The sequence below is a fragment of the Paramisgurnus dabryanus genome, chromosome 17 (genome assembly GCF_030506205.2).
Source record: "Paramisgurnus dabryanus chromosome 17, PD_genome_1.1, whole genome shotgun sequence".
Lineage (NCBI taxonomy): Eukaryota > Metazoa > Chordata > Actinopteri > Cypriniformes > Cobitidae > Paramisgurnus > Paramisgurnus dabryanus.
In genome coordinates, this window is record NC_133353.1 from 23,736,302 (window position 1) to 23,757,067 (window position 20,766).

Here is a 20,766-nt window from a genome sequence, read left to right on the forward strand (position 1 = left end):
TATATATATATAAAACTTAAAATTAGTTATTGACATTCTCATCAATGATGATTAAATGATTTTCATCTACCCATAGATCAGTGGTTGGGGGGACCCATAGGTCACCTGGAGGGCTGCCAGATGATGCCAGGGGGCACCTGTACTATGTCATTTTTTTGAAATATATTTATCATAAATTCTGTGTAATCAAACCTCAGATAAAAAGTCTAACTAACCAACCGAACTACACTGAATAATGTATTGTTTTTATTTAATTAAAATTATAAGTTTGAGTTTATTTCATGAATTTTCTTTAGGCGCTGCAAAGGGGATTCACTTTACACAAGCTTAAAAGGTTGGGTATTTAAAATATATCATGCCTTGGAAAATAGGACTTTTAATTTGACAAACGCTGTCTAGTTCCGTGTTGTTCGACTTCTGGCCACCCATTGGTCATAGGTCGTATGACGTAGAATGCGTCATTACGAGTTCTAACGGGCGGACTTTTTCAAAATGGAGGAAAGGCAAACATTTTGGAGGGGAAGCCATTCACACATATTAAATGTATTTTTGTACGTCATGCTCCAGTCAAAACATCGAATCGCTACAGAAAAATGACGATGTTTTTGGATTTATTTTACAAATCGATCTACTGAAGATATTATGAAGTAAAAATGAGTGTTTCTATCGGGGATAAAATTGAGGTAAGTTAAGTTGAGCGGTCGCTTGAGGCTCGAGCCTGACGAGCTTTCGTAACTTACTTGATTCGATTGTTGTGTGTTTGTTTGTTTGTTTGTTTGTCCTGAAAAATAGTTAAACTTATTATTTCGTAAATGAAATGTCCAGGTCTTAATTTTCATTCGTTTCTGCTACTAATGCATTTGGCAAAGAGTTTTAAACGTATCATATTGTTTAACAGGAACCAAGCCAAAATGCATGAGATGAAAAACGTTTTCAGTTAAATAGTAAAAATGCCCCCGATACGTTTTGACAAATGCTGAGTCTCTCGCCGTCTGTTCATCCATCTGCGGTACATTTTAACGTTGCAAAGGTGTTTTGGGAATTGCGAACATGGAGACAGTTGCTAGGCTACGGAATGTGGCGTCAGTGTCAGGTAGAGTAGCGCGAGGAGAGCGGGAGAGTGATGAACAGATGTCAATGTCAGATGCAGGTAACTAGTGACGCGTCAACAAAGAGTGCACACTGTGTCCAACGGGATGCTATTGTGTTGTTGGGTAAAATCCGTGATCGCAGCACTATATGCAAGATGTTGGATTTAGTTCAGTCATTCCTGCAAAATGTAACTACTAACGATTCTCAAGAGGACAGAATTTTAGCATCATCTGCAGATCTTAACATTGAGGTTAGGAGAGTGCTGAGATTTTTCTCCAAAGAAACCTTCAAATGAATAAGATTGATCCTGGGGGACAGCACTAAACTCTTGAATTGATCTTATTGCATTTGTGTTTTTAATTTCTAACGCAGACTGCATTGTTTTATATTACAGGACTTTAAAGTTCTCACCTTGCTGGGTAAAGGCTCTTTTGCCTGTGTTTACAGAGCAAAATCTGTAAACACAGGGTTGGAGGTGGCAATTAAAATGGTAAGAACATACTTTCTGCTGTGTTTTAATCTTCTGTTTAACAAGCGGGTAGATAACTGGTGTTGTGGTTGTGCAGCATCTGTTCAAAACTGTTCATTGTACCCATGTGTATTTGCAGATTGACAAGAAGGCCATGCACAAAGCTGGCATGGTGCAGAGAGTCATTAATGAGGTGGAGATTCAGTGTCGGTTAAAGCATCCAGCAGTTCTTGAGGTGAGCTCAAATCCTTTTCACAGAGATGGATTACTATTACAGTTCAACTCATGGTCACAATTAATTAAAAAAGCTTGATTACAGCTTTATTGCCAGATTATTTAAGTTTGGTAACATTAGTAAATAAACATAAACAAACATTTTGGACGTTATTGCACAAGAAATATCAAAATGGTAATTTTCCGGTACTCTTTTGATTGACAGGATAACACAGCCATGCTGATAGTGTTGAAAATTGCTTTATTGCTTTTATCAACCGATACTAATTATTGGTAGATCTCTATTATGCACATATTTGTAGCATAGTAATATAACATTATTGTGTATTTGCAATATTATTTGAAGGAAGATGTCACACTGAATTACTTTAATTAAGTAGATATTGACTTATTCTGTTTTTTTTTTTTCATTTTCTGACTCAAGCTGTACAATTACTTTGAGGACAGTAATTATGTGTACTTGGTTCTGGAGATGTGTCACAATGGAGAGATGAGCCGCTTTCTGAAAGACAGGAAAAACCCTTTTACAGAGGAAGAAGGTGAGTTTTAACTTGATCTGTTAGAAGATGGTTAATCAGGCCAAGAAACAATTTAGTGGGCCAGCAAAGACAGCACATTATAAATCATATTGTCTGTTTTTGGTACTTGCATTTAAATTAAATTCTTCAATTACCTGCCTATTAAATTCAGATTGCAAGTTTATGTAAAGTACAGCCTAATGTACTTTTCTATTGTCTGTCCCCTGGTGGTCTGCAACAGAATTGAAGGGGGATAGTGAGTTGATGAAAAACAATGAATTGATTACAATTATATCACAAAATGAAAACAAATAATTTTAATGAATAAATAAAACATTTATTTACACACAATATTTGTTTTATTTGTTAAATCTGAATGCCATGTGACCATAAAACTATGTCAGAATTGAAAGCTAATGCAAAATGAAAGAAGATAAGCATATGAACGTCCAATAAGAGGTAATAATAATAATGATGATGATGATGATGCAACTTGTTTTTGATCAAACTTTAAAGCAGATGAAAAATGTTTTTGAAGCTAAACATGCAAATGTGCTATAAATTATTAGAATATTAACTTCATCAAAGGGATAGTTCACCCAAAAATCAAAATAATGTCATTAACAACTCGCACTCATGTCATTCCAAACTTGTAAGACCTCCGTTCATCTTCGGAACACAGTTTAAGATGTTTTATATTTAGTGCGAAAGCTTTTTGACCTTTCATTGAAAATCTATGTACAGTATACTGTCCATGTCCAGAAAGGTAATAAAAACATCATCAAAGTAGTCCATGTGACATCAGTGGGTCAGTTAGAACGTGTTGAAGCATCAAAAATATATTTTGGTCCCAAAATTACGACTTTATTCATCATTGTCTTCTCTTCTGCGTCTGTTGTGAAGCGCATGCGCAAGACTAAAGTCACATGACTGCAGTGACATGGATGACGTACGACGCGGATGACATGTTATCTGGTGCGCTCCAGCTGTTTTTTTTTGTGTGACCAGGCTTCATTTACAGTCTGAGGGATACACATGCTGTAAGTTTGAAAAAACAACAACCTTGCTAACATGTCTGAGGATAACATGTCATCCGCGTCACTGCAGTCACGTGACTTTAGTCTCGCGATTGTGCTTCACAACAATTGCAAAGAGAAGACACTTCTGAATAGAGTCGTAATTTTTGTTGTTTTTGGACCAAAATGTATTTTCGATGCTTCAACCCGTTCAAACTGACCCACTGATGTCACATGGACTACATTAATGATGTTTTTATTACCTTTCTGAACATGGAAAATTTACGGTGCATAGATTTTCAATGAAGGGTCAACAAGCTCTCGGACCAAATCTAAAACATCTTAAACTGTGTTCCGAAGATGAACGGATGTCTCGCGCATTTGGAACAACATGAGGTTGAGTCATTAATGCCATTATTTTCATTTTTAGGTGAACTATCCCTTTAACAAAGTCTTGATATGATGCATATTATACCTAAAAGTAAAAAAGGATTTTGTCGCACCAAAAAGTATTTTTTAAACACAATTCAGTCATACTTTATTTACTTAGGGTGCAAAAGTCTGTAGGAATGTGATGCTAGAAAACCGATTTATGTGTTTGTTTCTAACGTTACTGTCTGGTAACTTTTGTTGTCTTATTAACAGCGAGGCACTTCATGCATCAGATTGTGAAGGGCATGCTGTACTTGCACACTCATGGCATCATGCACAGGGATCTGACCCTGTCCAACCTCTTGCTCACTAGCAGCATGAACATTAAGATTGGAGACTTTGGCTTGGCAACACAGCTAAAGCTTCCCAGTGAGAAGCATTTCACTATGTGCGGCACACCAAACTACATTTCCCCTGAGGTGGCCACACGCAGCGCTCACGGCCTTGAGTCAGACGTCTGGTCGCTAGGCTGCATGTTCTACGCTTTCCTAACGGGAAGACCACCCTTTGACACGGACACTGTAAAACGCACCCTCAACAAGGTGGTACTGGGAGAGTATCAGATGCCTATGCACATATCAGCAGAAGCTCAGGATCTGATTCAGCAGCTGTTGCAAAAGAACCCCACCCTCAGACCCAGCCTCTCGACAGTGCTGGACCATCCTTTTATGACTCAAACCGGCCCCACCGGAAATAAAGACTCTGGAAGCAGCGACGGAGGGTCCATAGACAGCGGCATTGCCACAATATCCACAGCCTCCAATGCCACCAATAGCAGCGGTAGCAGTCGGCTTCAGAGAAGAACCAGGCAGGTGATTGGACAGCCCTTACCCAATCGCATGGCACCGATCCCCAGCCACTCCCATCACTCCACCAGCTCCAGTTTTAAGAGTGGGCACGAATGGCAGCCTAACTCACAAGAAGAATTTTCCAGGATAGGTGGTGGGCGAATTCCCCTCAGCACTGACAGCGGAAGGCCTCATTCTCGCTACCTAAGACGCGCTCATTCGTCAGATCGATCCGGTGCTGGGTTTAGCCAAAATCGACAGGAGGCGGAGCTTGAGAGATGCCACTCAGAAGAGACGCTTCCAGGGTCAGGGCGCTTGTTCCCACCAACCTCCAATTACAGAGATACGCCCCATAGCTACTCTGAGCATGGACGTCTCCCATCTCCACCTGTCAAACAGCCTGCAAAGTAAGAGGCAGTGTGATTATATAATTTTTTTTTTGAAAGTTCAGCAAATGAGAGCTTGTATGTTATTTTAGTATTATTATAATGTAGTGCAGTATCTATTCCTATTTTATTATAATTTGTGACTTTGTTATTTTTCTTCCTCAGTTCTGGATCTTCTTTCCATACATCTACGCATTCTATAAGATCGCAGATGTCCGACTCTCAAACGCAACCCTGGTTCAACAATGATGGTATCACTATCTCTTACGGTTTATTAGAGGTTTTCTTTCACAGAAATTATAACACAATAAGACACTGTAAGACTTAAAATGACGTGTAATGTACCTTTTAAGTGGTTTGGATTACTTTATACTGTCTTAATGTCTTTTCAAGGGCCTTTCAAGAGACCAGCAGATCTGAGCAACCACAGCAGCAGTGGAAGTTTCCATGCCGGACGTAGGCAAGCTGTGACACAAACCTCCTGCAGTGACAAACCCAGTGGACTTCGGTCTCAACAGCAGCCCAACTTGTTCCCTCACACCAACCCTAGACCTGGCAGAGAGGACGAGTTTAGATCAGGGCAAGCAACTGAATCTCAGATCTACTCAGACCCGTGCCCGTCCCTTGCCAAAGGCAAAGCAAACACAGAGAAGGAAAAAGCATCCTGTAAGAAGAACTTTTCACCGCTCTGTGCTGCCAGACTCAAGCCCATTAGACAGAAGACCAAAAACGCTGTGGTGAGCAAAGCCACTCTGCAGTCTTCATGGACATGTCTAAATGTATTTATATGGTCAAATTAAAAGATGAATAATACAATGTGTTTTCTTCTTAGGTAAGTATCTTGGACACCAGTGAGGTGTGTATGGAGCTGCTGAAAGGACAAGGAACTCAAGAGAGAGTCAAGGAAGTGCTGAGGATCTCCTGTGACGGATCCATGGTGAGGGACTTTTCCCTAGTTAATGTAATACAGCAGTTAATGCTTGTTTGGAAGATTGTTATTTATGGAAGATGATATGCTTAGATTACAGTATACCAGCCCAATGAAGGTAAAGGCTTCCCTGTTTTGGACCATCCCCCCTCACCACCTGAAGACATTCTCATCTGCAGCTTTGAGGATTTACCAGGTAAGTTATGAATTAAACAAGGAGAAAGGGGTTGAAGTATGGTTTATCATAATTATTATTGGGATAAGAAAGATCATCAAAGCATCACAATTTACTTCGTTTCCTACAGAAAAATACTGGAAGAAGTATCAGTATGCTACCAAGTTTGTTCAGCTGGTGAAATCAAAGACCCCTAAAGTCACATTGTACACTAAGTTTGCCAAGTGTATGTTGATGGAGAACTCTCCAAACGCAGACTTGGAAGTGTGCTTCTATGATGGTGAGTGGCACAGACTGACTGTTTTCTGATTTATAAAATAGATATCTAACAATCCTTAACTTCACTGTTCCCAAGAGTAAAGGATGTAACCAAATTGCTTCAGTTGGTCAGATAAACATATTCATCCCACCCACAATGTAATATTGCTGTAGGTTTAGCCATAGCATTTTGCGTCATATCGGAACAATACTGAACGAGCCAGGATTTGTGGAGATATTAACCAACAAATGTAGCCTATAGAAATCTCAAATTAAACAACTGACAAGAGGAACAAAAGGAATTTTTAGGTTCTGGTAAATTACACCCTTAACAAGATGCATCACTGCTATTGCGATAAATGGGGAAGATTGCAACGGTCAATATGGCCGCTCTAGTCCTGCCTTTCAGAGTCAATCGTATACCGTTAAAGGAACATGCTGACTTTTTGGGACTTTAGCTTATTCATCGTATTCCCCAGAGTTAGATAAGTCCGTACATACGTTTTTATCTTCATGCGTGCCGTAACTCTGTCTGACGCACCCACTGCTAGCCTAGCTTAGCACAAAGACTGGAAGTAAATAGCTCCAGCTAGCATACTGCTCCTAATAAGTGACAAAATAATGCAGAAACATTTTACTATTTATATGTTGTGATTTGTATAGTCACAGCATGGACAAATAACAAGGTCATATGAGACATAGCCATCCTTTAACCGTATACATACTGGGAACTATATTTTTAGAAGGCAAAGCACTGCTACTTGGGCGGAGTGATTTGCTCACAGCACCTGAGAAGCCCTGTGGTGAGGAGCAGAGAGTTTGCGCAAGTGTTGAGCAAATCACTTCACCCAAGTAGCAGTGCTTCGCCTTCTGAGAATATAGTTCCCAGTATGTATACGGTTAAAAGTTGGCTGTGTCTCATATGACCTTGTTATTTGTACACGGTGTGATTATACAAATCACAACATACAAAAAGGAAAATGTTGGCATTATTTTGTCACTTATTGGGAGCAGTATGCTAGCTGGAGCCATATACTTCCAGTCTTTGTGCTAAGCTAGGCAAGCGGTGGGTGCGTTAGACAGAGTTATGGGACGCATGGAGATGAGAAAGGTATGGACTTATTTAACTGTGGGGGATACGATGACTAAGCTAAACTCCCAAAAAGTCGGCATGTTCCTTTAAAGAATGACATGCCTTGACGCATGCGCAGTATCTGACTTGTCTTGCTTTACCAAATTGCAAACCTGACGGCGCAGTGATGCAACTTCCCTAAAAAGACCTTGTTGTGTTTTCAGACAAGTACATCCATTAGTGTATTAAAAGGATATTTTGTCATTTTTTTGGCCAGGTGCGAAAACCCATAAGACGAGCGAGCATATGCGCGTGGTGGAGAAGAGTGGAAAGTCATACACGGTGAAAGGTGACGTTGGGCTGAATGGACTGAGTGCTGACTGCAGACTCTACATGGAGCTTTCTGAGGAGGTACTGCTTTGGGTTTAGTACTATCAAAGCTGATTTTTGGCTTTTAACTGTAAATTTATTTTCTTTTCTGCATTGGAGTGTACATGTTTCTATGTCGGGCTGTATGCTACTTTGAGATCGTAGTAATACTCAGGTGTTTCTGTCTCTTTCAGGGACATCGGATGTGTCTTTCTTTGGAAGCAGCTATAACTGCTGAGGAGCAGCAAAGTGCTAAATGCACTCAATTTTTCCCCATCACTATTGGCAGGTGAGCCTTAGGTTAAGACAGTTGTGGACCAGTAAGACTTTGTTGAGACTGTTATACGTTTTGAGTGCACCCCCAATTGGATGTTTGAATTGTTGTATTATTACATTTATGTATTTTCTATATTGGTATTTGTTGCACTTCCTTCAGTTTATGCAGAATAATTTAAAATATATATTTTATTATTGTAAATACAGTAAATAAAGAAGAATTTAACCATTAAAGTAATAGTCCATTTTCTTAAAAGAAAAATCCAGATAATTTACTCACCACCATGTCATCCAAAATGTTGATGTCTTTCTTTGTTCAGTCGAGAAGAAATTCTGTCTTTTGAGGAAAACATTGCAGGATTTTTCTCATTTTAATGGACTTCAATAGAGCCCAACATTTAATACTTAACTCAACACTTAACAGTTTTTTTCAACTGAGTTTCAAAGGACTATAAACGATCCCAAACGAGGCATAAGGGTCTTATCTAGCGAAACGATTGTCATTTTTGACAAGAAAAATAAAAAATATGCTCTTTTAAACCACAACTTTTCGTCTAGGTCCGGTCCAGCGTGACCTAACGTAATTGCGTAGTGACGTAGGGAGGTCACGTGTTACATATATAAAACGCACATTTGCGGACCATTGTAAACAATAAACTGACACAAAGACATTAATTAGTGTCAGTTGACATACAACAACGTAGGAACGGTCCTCTTTCAACACACTTGTAAACACTGGGGCGGAGTTTCACGTTCGTCCTCTGTGACCTCTTGACGTCATGACGTATTGCGTGGGGTCACGCTGACGCATCATGACCTTATCTAGACGAAAAGTTGTGGTTTAAAAGAGCATATTTTTTTATTTTTCTTGTCAAAAATGACAATCGTTTTGCTAGATAAGACCCTAATGCCTCGTTTGGGATCGTTTACAGTCCTTTGAAACTCCGTTGAAAAAAACTGTTAAAGTCGCCATGAAACGGAAGTAGCGATTGCCTTATTTTCCCCGTGGTGACGTATATCCGAATGAAACGGCTTTTGAGATGAAATAAGGCAGGGCTGGATTTGAATTTGTCCATCGAGATCTGATTGGATCGTTTGAAGTTGGGTCGTGTTGCTAATTGCTAATCACTGCGATCTTCTCCCGGACCCCGCCCACCTGCCATACTTTTGACCGGAAGTGAAGAGAGATCGTTTTGAGGAGGGGAGGAGATTTGCATTTTTGATTAAAGATTATGAGCACACACGAATTTTTAAAAAATAATGAAGCTCACAGATAAGTCATTTGTTAATAATACCACACTATTAAAAATACATATATAGTTTTTCATTTCAATTTCATTGCGACTTTAAGTGTTGAGTTAAGTATTAAATGTTGGGTTCTATTAAAGTCCATTAAAATGAGAAAAATCCTTCAATGTTTTCCTCAAAAAACACAATTTCTTCTCGACTGAACAAAGAAAGGCATCAACATTTTGGATGACATGGTGGTGAGTAAATTATCTGGATTTTTCTTTTAAGAAAATTGACTATTCCTTTAAGAATAATGGGAAAGTAAAATATCTAGGTGGTGCATTATGGAATTTTCTGGGAAGTTCTTAATTGTAATGCAAATGATGTTTTAATATTAACTAATGGTTAAAGCAGGGTTTATTTTCTTTATGCAAATTTTAATTTTACTTTGAATTTGAGGTCAAATGTGACTTATGCATTTTGTGGAGAGAACTTACTTACAATTGAAGTTAGACTTTAAAATCAGTCTTGACTGTATTTGAATGATCATATATCACTTTTATTTGTTTGTTTATCAGGAAACCCACCAATCCTGTTTCTCCAGCCCCTCAGGCTCAGTGTTCATCTGATTCAAACCCTGCGGGACCTGCAGCGGTCGCTCAGGTCTGCCCGAGTCCACCGCAACCCCCAAACATCACTCCATCTGTACGTCATGCATGAATTTGAATCATATCTAGTGTTTAAATTATTTCGGAGTTTCGGAAATGAGGAGCTTAGATACAAAAGCTGCTAAACGGCACCTCCGGCAAAAATTATATCATCTGAATGCTTTCAGCACGTATTATACATTCAGCAGTACTTTCTAATCTGCTTAATCCTAGCCTCAGGCGATTCAGAAATACCGCTTTGTCAAGAAAAGGCAAGTTTATTTGTATAGCACATTTCATACACCTACGTAATTAAAAGTGCTTTACAAGTATAAATGTCAGACCCATTTAGAGGACTTTGCATCTGAGCTCTTCAGATTTAGAAATGATTTTTTTTATAATTAACTGATAAAATAATTCAATCCTAGATGATTTCCTACACTGGATCAGACTTCACCACAGCCAGTATGGCTAAAGGCAGCTCACCCCAGTCAGGCAAAGAAGAACGAACCATTAACACTGGAAAGGTCCTGAAGTCCATTTTTGTGCCAAACATTGGCTGGGCATCACAGGTAAGTTAACTTATTTTTTATTTATTATTATAATAATAATAAAATAATTTTTAATGTTTTACATTACAGTGTAGTAAAATACAGTATTATCAGTTTACTTTGTTTTGTTTTAGCTTACAAGTGGTGAGGTTTGGGTTCAGTTTAATGATGGATCCCAGCTGATGGTCCAAGTTGGCGTCTCCTGCATCACTTTTACTTCCTCTGATGGACATGTAACCAGGTACAGGCTTTCATATAGAAATTAATTATTAAAAACATCTGACACAAAGTTATATTATGTATATGTTGAATGTTTCGTTATATTAGCATAAATATAAGCAATGAATGAGATAAATAAAATAAGGGCTATTTTAGACAATACATAAGATCAGATTTAATTTGAAACAATTTTTACACAGGTATAAAGAAAATGAGAAGCTACCAGAGCTGGTCAAAGAAAAGCTACACTGTCTGTCCACCATCCTGGGGCTTTTGGCGAGCCCTGCTTCCAGACGCTGAGAAAAACAAATCACACGCCAAACAAACGCAGAGTTCATGTGACCTAGCACTTCTGTTTTTTATGTCACATTTAACTAATGAAAATGCTTTGAGTGTTTGTAAATACATTTTTAAACGTTTGTACATATAGTCCTAAAGATTATGAAAATTATATATTTTTATGTTGTACATAATGGGTTTCCTGTCTTTGTGTATTTAGATGTATTGTGCGTGGTGGCTTTGTTTTTTCTACCAGTGTCCTCAGCTTTACAATGAAATGTTAGATGTACAAATACATAAGCATTAAACATCTGCTGCCTGGTCTATAATTGGTCATGCTGTTTTGTGTTTCTGCTTTATTTAGCACTTGTTGGAAAGGGAGTTGAACTGGTAGTGGTATTATGACATAAAATATATTTTGCATAAAGAATTGAATCTCTAGAAATATTAAGATGTAATGCTACATTATAACAATAAAGTGTACCCCTCCTACTATTTTAAGTAGCCTGCTATAATGTTAAAAACAGAATAAGGATATGAAGGGAACAATTGAAGATGGGCCTTGAATTATTAGAAAATAATGCAAACACAAGGTGGCAATGTGACACAGGTGTGCATTATTTTCAAATAATCCAACGGCCAGACTTAATAATTGCTCTTGTACCACAGCTACAGATATTGTTCTGGTGATTATTTTAAGACCTTTGACAGGTCAGATGTGCGTTAATCGAAAAATAATGCATATCTGTGAAACATTTCTCAACCAATCGGAATAAAGGATTCAACACCCCAAGGTATAAATTAAAATATGAAGTGCATTTGCAAGTAGCCTACAACATTGTTGTATTTTTAATATGTTGATTTTGAGTTTGAATGTGGATGCTAAGCATAAAAAATTTAATTTTTATTCAAATAAATAATTTATGTATATTAACAATGATTAGCAAGAAAAAAAATTGTTTAGGAATAAAAATGATCTGGATCTATTTAAGCAGGATAAAACGCAAGTTAAAAAAATGACACAAAATTAGATAATTTCATAGAAAAAAATAAAAACATTGTTCCTAGGGAAAAAGCATAAAAAGAAGGAATTTTTTAAGGTAATATTAGTTCAACACAGTGCATTATTTATTTTTTAAATACTTTAAAGCATGGTTTTCAACCAGATAATTTACATTTATGTATACGGAATTAACCCATTTAAATTATAAAATTAATAATGTATGTGTGAATTTGTTTGCTCTTCTTATTTACAGAGGTGTGGTGCATTTTCGCGGGGAAAGTCAGTGTGACGTCATTTTGACTTCAACCCACTTAAAGGAAAATAACATGCAAATTTATGTCTCACAGAGAGATGGCGATAGAAAGTTACGGATTGCAGCTTTTAAAACAAGCATTTCCATTGCAAAACATTGTTTACAAAGTCTACTTAACAGCAGTTATCTTTATTTAGGCGTTTATCTTTCATTGAAGACAAACAAAACGTTTTCTTTCTATCTTTAAACCAAATTCAGTTCAAAAACAGCCACACAGAGGGTTAAATATGTATTACCTTTCTTAAAAATCCCATTATCTGCTAGTCGAAGTACTGCCAATGACAGCACACGTCGCACTGGCGCCCCTTATCGACCATTGCTAGGAAGCGACGTTTACCACCGTCGAGCGGCGAGGCGGTGAACAGCACAAACCTCCTGTCATGCTTTAGGAGCAGCACACACACACACATGTTAGCCGGACTGAACTGAGCCCAGCCCTACCTCTGGACTGCGATCAGTTCACATCAGATCCGTCCGATCATCATCAGAGCTCCTTAAACTAACAGTCTCAGCGACAGACAGACAGACAGCCACACGAGTTATGGACACCAGACTGCCCTCCAGCTAGCTAACTGCTATCGGAGCCCGAAACATGCACTAGACAGGTATTTATACGACTCCATCTGCCTTCTAAATGTATCGACTGGAGATAAAACAAGAGTAGAGGATTTCTGACATCTAACGTTATCAGTTAGACTTGAGATGATATGAATGTGAAAGTAGGTGGAGTGCTAGCTTGTTTGTGCTGCTGTTGAATGAGCGGTTTAAAGCGGATTTCAGTAGTCGGCTTGGGTCACTACTAGACTTAAAAAAAGAAACAAAAAATGCATAAGAGTAAGACTGAACTGTATTTGGTCCAGTATAATGATACAGTTATGTTTAATCCAGCGCTGGGCAGTGTCTCAACATCTGGTGAGCTCCCCTCATGGACAGCATTTCAGGCGGTTTCCTCTTCTTTCATAATATGAATTAAGTGTACGTGCACTGATGTCCCCAATGTTTAAATACAGCGTCAAACATCCAAATCGTTCAAACTCCAGTGAGACTTCGAAAATTGGGAAACATTTATTTATTTAGACAGCTCACTTGGTTTTGAGACACAGCCATGGAGATTTCTGGGATGACCTGAGCATCACTTTAAAGAGAATCTGTTCTGAACATCTACTGGCTTATTTCAGCATCCGTCTTCTTTGTTTAGAGTCAGATACCTGCTGGTCTTTGACGTTATCATTAAGAGGATACTAGCCACGTGTTTGTTGGACTGATCGTTTCTCTTGGGTTTGACAGGCGTTGTGTAAGAAGAACGTTTCCTGTTTTTGCTGGAGTGACATTGGTGTCACATCTGGCCATCAGCAGTTGAAGATGCAGACCTTTCTGAGATGCAGGCGTGTGGGCTATTGGCTCAGCGAAAAGAAGATGAAAAAACTCAATTTCTTGGCATTTGCAGAGATGTGCAGGTAAGCGGAGATCAGTCTTTTTCCTGGATGTCATCCTGCATGTGTTTCCATGTAGGAGCACAACGGGATGGGGTTTCTGCACTTGAGAGAAAGACAATTTTCAGTGCCTGCTCTTGTTCCAACGTTACTAGTTTAAAGATACGACATTTCATGGTGTATGAGTGTCATCGGACATGGCTATTAGGAAAACTTTGAGCTATATTGAGAACAATAAAGGATGGAGGCTTGAGGTTGTTTAAATCCGTGTTCAACAAGGAGTCATGCTAAGATAACACTTTGTTTTTTCTTCTTGGAAGTGCCTTTATGAGTAGGAATTGTTGTTTAGATTGTCAAAAGTGTTTTTTTCTGATTTTTTCTGAACTGTGCAAATGTGCTTGGCCATTTTGGTGGTTGCACGACCCAAGCCCCGGAGCACCCAGGGGATCGGCGCATATCTGCGTGTTTATTGTAGCACTTCCACTCATGAAACAAGACGTTAGAAACCTTTTTGGGGTTATAATGTTTCCAGCCGCGCTGAAAACGCATTCTGGTGTACTGGTAGCGCAGATTGATACTTTTTCGCAACTTTGAGCAACCAAGAGAGAACGGCCTATTCTCAATCCAAAGGCTGCAGCCTCCGGAGGTCGCTTATGCAGGCTGTATATGTCATCAAGCCTGGTTTATTATTTTCAGACATTTGCAAGTCATAAGCATATTACAACAATGTATGATTTAACAAAGAATAATAGTCAACTTTATAATTGTTAATGTTATGAAATAAGACCGTCTTGATGACGTATGCAGCTTGCAAATGCGACCTCCGGAGGCTTCGGATTGAGAAACGACCAATATCTTGCCTCATTGTTCCGCCCCCAAGCCAGCGGGTCATCACTGATATCAGTTGCCTTCCCTTGCAAATAGCGCATTAAAGCAACACCAAAGAGTTTTTTTTACCTTAAAATAACATTTCCAAAAAAGTTTCAGTCGTTCATCCACTCGAAACAGGGGGACCGGCACTTTCACATTCGCTTTGCAGCCCTCTATCGACCAAAACCACACTAAAGAAGTTTTCAACCGTTGGGTAGCGGTCCTGTAGTTCGAGTGAAAACTACAAAAACTTGCTTTAAGGCAGACCTACAATCCAATCAGAGCCAGCTATGCTGCAGTATTTACAACAGTGGGTAATGGACAATTACGCTTCTAACCTGTAGGGGGAGCAAAGAGCAAAAACCCTTAGTGTTGCTTTAACTCTGCGTCTGCTGGCTGTTTGCGTTAACACAAACCTGAAGACATCTCACTGGGCGAGATTGTACTTTATATTTTTCATAATTTGTGACGTGCACACCACCGCAGGGCGCACTTCCCGACCGCGGGTCGCACTCCACCACCGCGGTGTGAATTACAACCGTCCCAGCCCTAATGTAGATAATTTATTATAGCATGTTAAAATTGCCATTTTGTAGGTGCGAGCAAAAATGTGCAGTTTTTTGGGTGTGTCCTTTAAAATGCAAATAAGCTGATAAAATGCAAACAATGATTGGCATGTTAGAGGTTTGTCGAAATTGAAACTTAATTGTGCTGTGCATTTTATTCTCTCTCTCTCTCTCTCTCTCTGCACTAAATGGTAGTATTGGATAGTGCAGATTTAGGGGCGGTATTATTATAATAACAGGGGTCAACGTAAATAATTTTTTATACTGGCCCGGTGGTTCAGGTTTTCACTTGCCCTGCCAAAATGTTCACTGTCCCCACTAAAAACAAATTCAGTGTCTGTCACATATTTAAAAATAATAATTCAAAAGTCAAATATAATTGTATCCATATACAAAAGACATGTCTATCAAAAAAGGGCTCTCAGCTTTTTAGCTTTACCTGTAAACTGTCAGCAAACAGTTTGTTTCTTTCGTCGTATTTTACCAAAGTAAATGTCTGCTTTCAAGATTAAATTAAATTATTATATTTTTGACTGGCGCCCCCACCATCTTAAGATCTTATTGCTCTACCAGCTGACGTAATAAGCAACACACATTGTTGTTCACAACAACCAATGAGGTTGGAGAAACCTCATGACATTACTCAAAAGTAAACCTTCGAAACGCTTAAATGTGTCATGATGATAACATTACATAGGAATACATACGGCCACAGGCAGAGAATACATTTTTTGTTACTGAGGGCGAAGCACTGGCCCGATCGGGCAAGTGACAATACTTTTTACTTTGCCCGAACGTCCCCCATGCTTGCCCCGGGCCACTGGGCAGTCCTTTATGTTGAGCCCAGAATAAGATCCCCTTTTGACGTCACACAGGAGCCAAATTTCAATGACCTATTTTTCACATGCTTGCAGATAATGGTTTACCAAAACTAACTTACTGGATTGTTCCTTTTTTACATTTTCTAAGTTGACAGAAGCACTTAAACATGGAAAAGTCAGATTTTTTATGACAAATTTCTGGTGTCTGTTGGTTTTGATAGTATTTTAACCTTACATACTCAATTTTGGCAAGTAGCATGCTAGTACTATACATAAATGATTCCAAATATGATGTGGATAGGTATACTTTTACTTTTTCAAAAATCCCATAGACTTAAATTGAAGGAAGAAGCTAATAGCTTACGACAAGAGTATCATATTATCCAACACAATCTCATGCAATACATACCTATTTTGGGTACTTTGGTGGGTAATTCATTTGTAACACCTCATTCGTTCATATGTTTTAGGAAAATCTTTTTTCGCCATAGGACATTTTGGGTTGGGTTTCATACATGCCTTTTTTGGATATTCGTATGTTTTTGTATGATTCACATTGTCCGGATTCGGAATTGCCTCCATGTTAAAGAGGGAAATTTCCCCTGAGATCAGGTTGACTCATCTCGGATTAGGTCTCTTTACTTGTACCAGGAAGCAGGCGAATTGCAACTACCCAGAATACTCCAGCAACCTAGTAACCGTTGGTAATAACCACTCTACAGTTTAGCCTCTGCATAACATTGCTGTGGCAACCACCAACAACAACACTGCAGCATCCTGAGGCAGACTTTCACACAAACAAAAAAACTTTAATCTGGTTTAATCAGCTTTGCTTTACATAATACGTTTAGCTGTTTATTACATGCTGTGTTTTAAATTTAGTTGTTTAATATGTCTACTTAAATTCGTAAAGTTAAAGGTGTCAAAGTGAAAAAAGACTCTGGGTTCCCCACTGAACCTTTTTATGAAAGGGTCTTGAAATAACATATCCAAAAATGTATCCTACTAAGAATGGGTTGGTTAGTTTCACGAACAGGTTCTTTATCCACGGTGCTTGCAAAGTGACATGGGTGTTGTGGTGAATGACCCAAAAGCAATTTAGACCAGTTAATGACTAGCAGCTACAATGTGAGACCGTTGCCTTGCTCAAGGGCACCACAGTTGCAATTTGCTGGCCGTGAGACTCAAACTGGAAACTCACAGGTTAAATACATGACTGCCCTTTGGTGGGTCTTTAATATGGACAGGCCCTGGAATACCCGAGAACCCCTGCTTTATGGGACCAGACCTTGAGACAAAGAGTCATTTAAGAACCAAGAATGTGTGGTTTCATCTATTTGTTGCATTCATAATATGCATTATCATAAGGGTAGTTAGCTTGTTTAAAAGCAGAACAAGCTGTTATAGGATCATTGTTTGCAGTGTTTCCCCCAAACCGGTGTTTTGTTCCGCACTGAGTGTGTTTTGGCTAATGCATTTGTTGTTTTAACTATGGTGCCCTTGAATGGTTTTACATGGCGTGTTGAGGTCACCCGTACTGACCCACAGTGCTGTATCACTCCGCCAACCCTTTTTATTCAACCGTGCAATCAGACAGATTGCCTTGCTCATCATTAAAGGTTCCCTGGGTTGTTAGTCAGCAGTCAGTGGGTGAGAGAGACAGCAAGCAGACTGGATGAGAGGGAAAAAGATTTGGCATAGCAAAGCATTCCGAGTCCAAGAGCTTTGGTTCTGTGTTTGTATGGGCTGTGAAACTTGAGTGAACTGAATTGTTGGACCGGCAAAGGGTTAAGGTTACACACAGGACTTGAATATTAAATGTATGTGGTAGAGTGAAAGATTGTGTGTGTGTAGATCTTTGTTTTTGTCTACTCGTTGCTTGCCGTCCTCCACTGTCTCTCTCCAGTTGAATGAACAATTGTGTAATGTGTGAAGCCAGTGTTGCATCGAATTTCCTCAGTGACCAGAGACACTCTCTGTGTGTGTGTGTGTGTGTGTGTGTGTGTGTGGGTAATTGTGTGTCTGAGCTGGGAGAAAGTAGGAATAAGAAGAAAGGGGAATAAGAACAATGTGATCACTGTAAGCATTCAACACTGTCAGCCAATGAACAGACAAGGCTAAGTTATATTTTTTGTGTTTCACACAAAAAAACATGTCAATAAAAAGAAACTTTCCTTGTTTCTTATGATAAACATTAAGAACCCTATTTTAAAGGGATATTTCGACCAAAAAGGAAAATTACTTCTTGATTTACTCACCCTGAAGCCACCCGAGTTACATATGTCCATCCTTTTGAATACAAACACATATTCAGATATTTTTGAACATTTCTGTGCCAATGATCAATGGCACAATCATTTTCAGTTGCCTCAAATTAGCAACACGCTAACAATGCAGTGTTTCTCACAAATCTGAAATTTACTTTTACAGGTGAAAAGGGCAATCATTACCCACTGACAAAAAAAGTTTTTCACACCGAACTCATTGGAAGAGACATGACGTGCTCGCACGCAAAATGTCATTATTACTGTTGGTCTGCGCGTCTACTAGTTTGCCGCTTGAACATTTTGAGTTTACTCGCTTCATTCATGCATGAAAGCCACGTGTGAAATTCTAGTAATCGAGACATTCACATGGAAATTCACGTTATGGGAGGGGCTTCTGCAACTTCTTTCGCTTCCTGTAATCACGTCACTAATAGAGAAAGTTCCTGATAGGTTAACGCGGCACGTTTTTCCGCCAATGTTCAAATTTTCCGACTTGCGCGTTTCCCATGGCAACGCTCAATTCGCGCAATTCGCTCGGACTAGGGGCGCGAATGAGGCGGAAACGCATCTATCGCGCCAAACACCTAATTCGTGCCACGAGACATTGAAATTACTCGCGCTTGGCGCCTCTACCACGGCTGGTGTTAACGCAGCATTAAAGAGTGTCATTTTCACGGAAGAACAAAAAAGACAAAATTGGATGCTAGATATACTTGGGCGCTTGTTAATATATCTGGACGTTCCCCCAAGTAAAGTTAATATAATATGTGGGAAACACTGCAATGTGAGTGCATTTGCTATTTAAAAAACAATAGCGTCGGGTTGAAACTAGCAAAAAACTCTAATGTCGTGACTGGCATCTCATTGCGTATGGTTTATAATAGCGCCCTAGGAGTGTTTATAAAGCACTAATTAAGCTTTTCAAAAATGTCATGCAAATGATTAGTCCGACTGAAATCAAACTATTGTTTTTTGGGGAAAAGAATGTGACATTTACCTAAAGACGTGGATAATGTTACTCGTTATTTAAATGACAATTAAAGAGTTTCGTTGCAAAACGAGATAAATCCGTTTTTAACATTTTTGTCAAAACATGTTTATTATTATGTTATCATGTTATTTTGTTTTATGGTGCTACTTAGCTGTATTTTTTAAGTTATGAAGGTTTAAATCAAAACAAACCAACTGCAGTTGAATTGATATTAATTGGAATTAGGGCTGTCACTTTTGAGAAAAATCTAATTCGAACGGATTTCGAATATCATGCAATGTATCCGAATATATTCGAATATCTAGGCGCCGCCCCCCACGCGCATCAAAAACCCACCGTAATGGAGATTCAATCACAAAATTACTACTGTAGCAGTGACAGTCATACACAGGGTTGTCTGGATTACTTTTTACTTAATGTTTGAAACAGCAGGTTATCAACTTATGAATAACAAACTTATATATATATAAAAAAAAAATGATTCAGAACAGTTACAAACAATAACGTGACAACTTAAATAGCAGCAGGAGTATATAGACAGACGCAAACGGAATTCGCGCCCGCAGATTTCGGCAGAAAACTCCGCGGAATTTCGCGGATTTAATGCCCATCATTGACAAGCACACATATCCCGCGCTTGAGCGTGTTTGTGACCAGAACTGTCATTGACAACAAGCACACTTATACAAAGCCTATCCCGCGCGTTTGTGAGCCGTCATTCACAAGTACATTAACCCTGCGCGTGCTGTTTGCTTGCCCGTTTTCAATGATAGAGAGCACAAACCCTTTGATACTTGAGATGAAATTAAACTTATAGATGAGTTAATCAGATCTCACTTGACTCTGTCGTCTATGTGACGCGCGACAGTCAGCACATGATCATTTAAAATCCGTTTACAAGACAAATGCTGTTGTTGTTTAATATAAAGTTTACATTGCGTGGTAAAAATAATAAAATTATCTTCATTCATGCTAATTTCATAATGCGAACGTATTAACACAAGCTTTTATTCTGATATAATATTTAACACTATAAACAATATGTCATTTTATATACAAACTATAATTCTATCTTAACATGCACATTAGGTTCATGTTGGTCCAATTTATTTCCCTCTCTTGCGCACAGTCGCCGTCGTCGGTCTCACTCTCAGCCTCCTTCCTATTACGAGGTGTTACTGTAAAAAATGCGTTACATATGGCATTTAAAAAACCGGATGGTTTATTTATAGTTCGAATACGGATATTTCACGTCATGTTCGAATGCATATTCGAATATCGAATAAAAAGTGACAGCCCTAATTGGAATGCACAACCAAAAAACGAGATTTCTGAAAAATTAAAGTTTTACAACGAAAATCAATTAGACTCTAGCTTACACATGCTGCAGAAACACAATGAAATGCTATTATTATTATTATTATTATGTTTTTATTAAGGTGTATCAACAGATAAAAGCAGTTTTTCACATTATCATGCATCTATAGGATTTTACAACATAATCATTTGAAATAAGGAGCAAAACTATCGGTATCTGTCAGTAGCAGCAGATGTCAATTTAAA

At 38.7% G+C, this 20,766-nt stretch overlaps 2 protein-coding genes across 2 annotated transcripts in view; both read left to right on the top strand.

Moving 5' to 3' along the window:
* Positions 1 to 483: 483 nt before the first annotated feature.
* Positions 484 to 10,993, top strand: plk4 (polo-like kinase 4 (Drosophila)). Its single transcript, XM_065288568.1, has 16 exons — positions 484 to 683; positions 1,487 to 1,582; positions 1,701 to 1,796; positions 2,220 to 2,334; positions 3,975 to 4,956; positions 5,101 to 5,186; positions 5,329 to 5,672; positions 5,768 to 5,872; positions 5,957 to 6,059; positions 6,169 to 6,318; positions 7,646 to 7,779; positions 7,932 to 8,026; positions 9,822 to 9,948; positions 10,319 to 10,462; positions 10,576 to 10,682; positions 10,861 to 10,993. The coding sequence occupies exons 1-16, from the start codon at positions 654 to 656 to the stop codon at positions 10,958 to 10,960; spliced, it is 2,814 nt and encodes a 937-aa protein (XP_065144640.1). The 5' UTR covers positions 484 to 653; the 3' UTR covers positions 10,961 to 10,993.
* A 1,596-nt stretch (positions 10,994 to 12,589) lies between these two features.
* itpk1b (inositol-tetrakisphosphate 1-kinase b) overlaps positions 12,590 to 20,766 on the top strand; it is a 68,948-nt gene continuing 60,771 nt past the window's right edge. Inside the window, exons 1-2 of the mRNA XM_065288567.2 lie at positions 12,590 to 12,860; positions 13,543 to 13,712. Coding sequence (XP_065144639.1) covers positions 13,618 to 13,712 — 95 coding nt within the window. The 5' untranslated portion in view covers positions 12,590 to 12,860; positions 13,543 to 13,617. The remainder of the gene's footprint in view (positions 12,861 to 13,542; positions 13,713 to 20,766) is intronic.

What these genes read in the sequence shown, in the direction of transcription:
- plk4 (XM_065288568.1), top strand. Translation starts at nt 654, where the DNA reads ATGAGTGTTTCTATCGGGGATAAAATTGAG. An exon ending in ACCCTGGTTCAACAATGATG is followed by an intron (nt 5,187 to 5,328) that starts GTATCACTATCT and finishes TGTCTTTTCAAG; the next exon opens with GGCCTTTCAAGAGACCAGCA. An exon ending in TTCCCCATCACTATTGGCAG is followed by an intron (nt 8,027 to 9,821) that starts GTGAGCCTTAGG and finishes TTTGTTTATCAG; the next exon opens with GAAACCCACCAATCCTGTTT.